At 35.6% G+C, this 7,336-nt stretch overlaps 1 protein-coding gene across 2 annotated transcripts in view; it reads right to left on the reverse strand.

The window, feature by feature from the left end:
• LOC110447652 (centrosomal protein of 41 kDa-like) overlaps positions 1–7,336 on the reverse strand; it is a 46,983-nt gene that overhangs the window by 12,275 nt on the left and 27,372 nt on the right. For both annotated transcript variants that reach the window (XM_021493494.1, XM_021493495.1), the window contains 2 exons: positions 3,468–3,529; positions 2,884–2,929 (listed from right to left, as the gene is read on the reverse strand). In XM_021493494.1, coding sequence (XP_021349169.1) covers positions 2,884–2,929; positions 3,468–3,529 — 108 coding nt within the window. The remainder of the gene's footprint in view (positions 1–2,883; positions 2,930–3,467; positions 3,530–7,336) is intronic.

Below are 7,336 nucleotides of genomic sequence, written 5' to 3' on the forward strand. Positions count from 1 at the left end.
GGCATTTTGGTTATTCAGAAGAAGTTATTTAAAGGTTTTTTAAGACAATTGACCCCTGTGACCTTGAATATAATTGAAGGTCATTCATTTGAACAAACTTTGTAGCCCTTCACCCTAGCATGCTACTGACCAAATATCATCTCCCTGGGCAGTTTGGTTATTGAGAAGAAGTTGTTTAAAGTTTTTAACATATTTGACCCCTGTGACCTTGAAAATAGATGAAGGTAATTTATTTGAACGAACTTGGTAGCCCTTCATCCCAGTTTGCTTCTGGCCAAATATCATCACCCTAGGCCTTTCGGTTATTAAGAAGAAGTCGTTTAAACTAAAATATTGACGCCGGACGATGGACGGACGACGGACGGACGGACAGACGGACGGACGGACGATGGACGGACGACGGACGCCGCACCACGGCATAAGCTCACTTGGCACTTCGTGCCAGGTGAGCTAAAAATTGTACAAAATAAAACACATACCTAGGTGACTTAAGGAGAGGCCCATAAGGCATGTACTGTTCTTCTGGAAACTTGAACAGAAGTTGGTGGAAATAGGGGTCAATGCAGATTATTTGAAATCATTTGCTGTTTCAAATCAGCAAAATACAGGCTACATATCTTTGCTCTGGGCCACATGGTTGATTAAAAGTGATGAAAATCATTTAAACTGTGACCTCAAAATTTGATCAAGGTAACAATCATTCTTGAGCAAACTTTCAATATCTTCATCCCAGCAAGCTACACACTAATTAATTACTACTGCAATGTTTTGGGCCCATTTACACAGAAGAGGTCATTAGGGGGCTATATACACACAAAAACGATCATCACTTTGAGCCTTGTGTTTCATATAAAGAAGTTGTTTGAAACTTTTAACATATCTGACCCCTATGACAATGAGTGTGAATCCAGTTCATTTATTTGGATAAACATGAGTCCCAGCAATCTACAGGCCACGAGGCCAAATACCATTACTCATGGTTCTATGTGATGTTTTAGATTAATTAACGTCTGGGACCCTCAATGCAATTCTTATTCAGTCCCTATTTTAACAATTTGATAGCCCTTCAGCTACAGGCCACATACCATGACTGTAAGGATCATGGTTTGTTAAAAAGAGACTGTTCAAAGACATTCACACATTTAAATTTGACCCCTGCAATCTGAATGTATTTCAAGTAAAGTATTTATCAAAAGTGGCTGCTCTTTATCAAGCAAACTAAAAGCCAATTCTTACACGATTCGTTTGCAACGCATGTTTTGATTGGATATACGGACCATGTTCTAATCTGTGATAGAATCATGATCGATCGTGTTAAGCTCCTCCATCACACTTAAGCCACGCCCCGTTTCTAACCAAAACATGCTCGCCATGCACTTAGTGAAATCCCACTGATAAGACTAGTAGCTAGGCAACAGAACAAAACGACCGATGAAATGCATCTGTTGAATGAATTAAAAAGTACACATTCCTTGTTCTTACCTCCATTTATAACTGAAACTTACTGAAATTTGGTTTAAACTCTCGACCTATCGGTCTTGAGCTCAAACCCAAATTTCATGTTCTAATCGCCAGTATAGCCACTCAAAACAACGTACTATCCCCTAAATATCATGACTCAAAACCATGTACTCCTGGACAAGATAAAACTTGAATAATTTGATATATTTGACCCATACCTGTGACCTTGAATGTACAAAAATATCACTTACTTGACCGTGAAGCTACAGGTCTTAATTAAATCATTACCGTAGGTTAATTTCATGGTTGATTGGAGTAAGTCTTTTGAAGATTTAACACTAACAACTTGTGACTTTGAATGTGGGTCAAGGTCATTTAATAATGAACACCTTTGATAGCCTATCAACCAAGCAAGCTAGCTTTATAGCAGCTACAGAAAATCTACTCATAATTACTTGAGGTTTCATATGGTTCAATAGACGAAGCCATTTGAAGATTTTAAATTTTAACCTGTGACTAATAAATCCTCTATCTCAGTTGGCCAAAAGGTCATGACTCCAGGCCTTGGGGTACTGAAGAGGTTATTGTCAGAATATTATACCATTATATATAGCTGATTACAGATTTTTGCAATGGTTAAGATGATGTGATTATGATTTGGTTTGGTTTAGTATTGTTTAATATCCTATCAACAGCTATGATCATTTAAGGACGGCCTCCCCTGTGTGTAAGATGCATGTGTGTAGTGTATGCGTGTGTGTTTTGGGAGGCTGTGATATGTTCGTGTTTATCTCCTTGTAATGGCGCGGAACTGATGCCGACTCTATAGTGCTACCTCACTGAAACATACTGTCGAAGACACCCAGCAGGACACCCCACCTGGTCACATTATACTGACAACGGGCAAACCAGTTGTACCACTCCTAAATTGCTGAGCGTTAAGCAGGAGTAGAACTACCATTTTTACAGACTCTGGTATGTCTCGGCCTGGGGACAGAACCCAAAGACTTCCTCACAAGGTTGAATGCTCAACTAAAGGCCAAAAGTGAGGCATTAGGAAGAAGAAAGTTGTTTAGAAAGAAAAGAAAAGATCCCACACTTAGTCGCCTCTTACGATCATGCAATGGGGGCAGCAGGTACAATTCTTACGCCCCACATGCAGGGACCATGTGATTATGAACCTAAAAATAAAAATACTAATAAGATACGAATATTGACCATGACAACAAAGCTAATAATTGTATATCAGGTTTTTGAAAATTGGTCACATGCATAGGGTATGAATGGCATTGTAAGAAATTATCAAGTATAGAAACACATTTGACCAAGGAATGTGCCCTTGGTTGTGAGTCAAGTTTAGTTACTGGGAGCCCGGGATCACCCGACTCGATATACATAAAACATCATGATAGTTACACTTACTGTATTGTGAACTGGTGTCTAGGTCATAATCAGCAACTTGTACCAACTGAGAAAATAAAAAACGTTATTATAAGCGAGTATGATTTTTAACATTTACTATAGTATATCTTTTTGATGTTCCATGATGCACTGAGAACACATTGTAGACCATGACAGCACTCCCTCAAAATACACTCAGAGGCATCAAAACATACTATATGAAACTTGCAAACAAGTTTTATATAAAAATTCTCAAAATCTCACTTTTTGAAGTTCCCTATATAAATATCAACCAATGTGTACAAATCACTAAAAAAAAATAATTTTGCATGAAATTTTACCTTAAGATACTTTATACTACTTCATTTCAATTTGCTTAAAACTGATCAATGTCTGATTGTCATCAACTATGATAACTTAAGTTTAGTTACACCTTGTGTTATAATTATTAAAGTTAATCTCTGTTTTTTTTTTTTACATCTCCAGGGTTGATCATGAGATTATTCCTGATGTCAAATATGTGAGTACAAGGTCAAAGAATAAACGTCTATGTGAAATGTGTTAATGCTAAATTAGAACATAATGCAGTAGGAATTCAAACTTACCAACTGAACAAATGTTGTTATTTTCATGCGTTTGAAGATTTCATTCTGTTTGAATCTGTAATCTGAAAAAACAAAACAGAACCAATTTCTTGTAGATATTTGCATTATTTATTGAAGTGCAAGATTTCTCCTTGTGGTTATCTTATAATTACTGTGGTGCCTGGCAGCTGACTGCAGCAGGGCTGAGAAAATGTTTTTCTCCTGCTCTGTGACACAACCCCTATAACTAATATGGAATATAACATAATCTAGGCTGGGTGCTGTATTGTCTTGGTTTTAACATTCAAATACCTTAGCACTTTTGAAAAACACGATGCCAGAAATTAGAAATATGGTTTCACCACAAAACATATCCAGCACACATTGCGGGCAGGCAGATAGACACATGTGGAGGTATTAGCCAGGTGGCTTATGTAGTTAACATTTGATAAAGCTTCTGCAATGGACCTAAACAGATTCTTTCATCTAGATAAGGTGCTATATCAAATATCATGGAGTGATTTTTGATACAGCCATTACCGTATTTTACCAGATATAATCCTGATAATAAGCCCACTTCCCATTGTTCTTACTTCCCATACATAGGGGGGATGTCCAGTAATAACCCCATCCCCATTTCTTCAAGTTCTTTGGCATCAATAAAAAATCTTTTAGTATTGTTTTTGTTACAGCCTCAATAAAGCTGCAGTTCATGCTCTACAATCAGATTGTCTTGTTGAAATTTATTTGGCAATCCTGAAATTGAAGTACATCACCTTGATTTTTGGTTTACAGTCTGGCTCAAGTAAAAGTGTTCAAATAATAATGACGTAACAGTCTTATTTTTTATTTTTGCTCTTTCATTAAACATTCTACATATATATGAAAATGATGTTTTCATGACCTGATAAAGTAGCTAGGGTGTTTTGAAGTTCTGTACCACAAGCTAATAAGTGTAGCAGCAGGGTGAAACAGATACTATAGTCCATAATAAAGGAGTATTGATTGGTCATGCATCAGTGGCAGTGCTATAGATACACCAGTTATATGATCTGTTTGACAGTATCTCTAAAACCTATGAATTGTTCATGGTTCTGAGCAGCCATCCATGATGTCGGACATTGATGGTTAAATTACCAGGAGCCTGTATATCTACCAAACACAGCGGTCATGACATTGGATATCATTTATCTAATTTATCACTTTTTGAAACATGTGGATGTGTCAGAATATTGAAGATCAATCAATACATCCGAGTTGATTGTTATTATCACATCCCTGTAATTATATACCAATGTAGCATGTATCATATTAAAGCACTACATGTTCTTGGATTTTCAAATTTTGCTTTAGTATATAAGTGTCTTAAGATATTTAAACGTCCAAAAAATGCTCAAGTTTACAATAGCAGACCCAATTACAATGAACTCATTTCTGCCCCAGGTACCACAATGAAGGGTTAAACTTATGCCTGGAAAATTAAAATTAATGTCATCATCATTTTACTTCACATAATTGACTGTTAATGGAGAAAAGGAGTTAGACTTTAACGAAGGCCTGACTAATATACACCATACATGTACATTACCAAACATTAGTAAATGTATCTGAAAATATGTTTTTTAAGAGCACATCATAAAGATGGATACATTGATTAAACCTCCTTGGTACCTGTACAGGTGTACACCAAAATTACTACCTTAAAATATCAATTAGACAGGGTATTGATTACAATAAACAATTCCCTTATTGACCAGGTATCACCTATACTACTCCACTCACTAATTAACTCCTTAACTATTTTAACCAGAAGGTTGAATTTGGAAATAAATAATATCAATATTGAAATAGAGTCAACATTTGGAAACTATAATATGTTTGAGGTAAAGTGTACCACTGCATCGGTTATAGTCACAAAGATTTAGGGTTCTATTTGGAGTTTATTTGACTTGGGACATATTCTCGAATTTTACATAGAAGGGGAAGCAACCAAAAAGGATTTGTTTGGCTCACTGTAGCTAATCCCCTGTCAACTTATAGTCACAGGCTTTGAAGCCCAGCAGTAGGACACTCAAATTGATGCTGATTATTTGAAACTCCTGTATGACAGCGTTAACATTGGCAGGTATGGTGGAGGCTTAAGATCCTGAGTTTGACTCATGCAGTTTTCTGGTTTATTTTATTTTCAAATGTCTCAAATTTCAAACAATGATTCAGTAAAATACATCACACCATGTGATTGCTATGGAATACATCTTTTGAAAATGACTTAAACATAAGTTTTCACAATAGTGACAATGATAATAAAAATATAATATCAGTTTTATAATTAATTGCTTGTACTCTTTACCCTTAATATATTGCCATAGGGCAAATATTTTTTCATCTTTCTAATGTGTACATGATGCAATTAGTAGCTGGAAAAATGCAATTAATGATAAAATTCAAATTCAATATTTAAGTGTTTCCTTTTTTTAAATTTATTTAATTGGTCATTAAAATTAGAGCAGACTTTTTCTACACACTGATCAAGGAATGAAGACAGCTACAGGTAATTCCTGTTCAGACATAACTCATGTTTTACAGTCACCGCAGACCTGTTTCTAAACTTCCATTAAATCAGTCTACCAGTTCATCAATCTTTCTAAGGAACAAACTTGCAATATTGATCCTTCAAACAATGCCATTGTATTATAATCATTTACTGGTGAAAACAGCATTATATCTTTAACACATTTTCTTTCTCATAAATGTTTGCTAATCTCAGGAATATTATTTCATTCAAACAACAGTACATTCAACACCTTTTCAAATTAAGTTCTAAATATGTAGCAGGCTGCCCTCCAAAGTCCACACGGCAGGCAATGAAGGATGTGTATTGTGTGGGAACAATGACAAACAGCTCTGTAGTTAACCCTTGACTACACACAGTGATCAGCACATACAATCTAAATTAGGCACAAGTGATTCTTCCAGTTTAAAGAAATTATTATATTATAAGTACCACAAATGTTGCAAATATATTTCTACAGAACATGACATGCAATTTTTTATTTTTTTTGTAGACAAAATGCGACCTCTGCATTTAAATTTCAGAGAAAGAATTTAACAACAAGAAAGTACTGCAATGTCAGCAAATCCATGATTTTGAACTCAAACTTGATATAACTAGGGCAAAATGTGAACAAAGGAGAGATTCAAACAGAAAATTAAAGTACAAGTAGAAGAAGACCAGGTGTTCCAGAAGAGTAAGCGTCTTCTGGTTTCTGTACCAGTAGGTCAAGTTAAAGTAATGTCACGTCCTCACCTCGAGAACTCAAGTGATATCAAAACCACACGGCTGAGGCACCATGGCCAGATGCACATTATCTGTTGGTTTGACCTTAGATATATTTTAAAATAAAACAAAACAAAAACAAACAAACATAAGTATTTAACTTGTATAAATTTAACAACAAGGTTACCGCGAGCGGTATATAATACGCCCGTCACACATTGAATGAGCAGTTGTTTGTATGATTGAAATATATGAAGTATTTGTGAGTAATTGATATTGAAAGAGAAATCATTCAACATAACTGGTAGATCAATGAGTGCAATTCAACATCATGGAACACATGCATCGCATTAATGAAACCAACGGGCATAACTCCACAAATTATGGTCGGATAATGGCGGTTATCGAACTTGTCCGAGGTTTCATGGTAATTAACCTTGTTGTGAAGTTTGAAGTTAATCCGTTAATAATTACTTGAGATATCGAGCGGACACTGTTTCGACAAGTCCATAAAGGAGCATAACTCCACAAATTATGGTCGGATAATGGCGGTTATCGAACTTGTCCGAGCTTTCATGGTAATTAACCGTATTGTGAAGTTTGAAGTTAATCT

The sequence above is a fragment of the Mizuhopecten yessoensis genome, unplaced genomic scaffold, assembly GCF_002113885.1.
Source record: "Mizuhopecten yessoensis strain PY_sf001 unplaced genomic scaffold, ASM211388v2 scaffold3555, whole genome shotgun sequence".
NCBI classification, from domain to species: domain Eukaryota; kingdom Metazoa; phylum Mollusca; class Bivalvia; order Pectinida; family Pectinidae; genus Mizuhopecten; species Mizuhopecten yessoensis.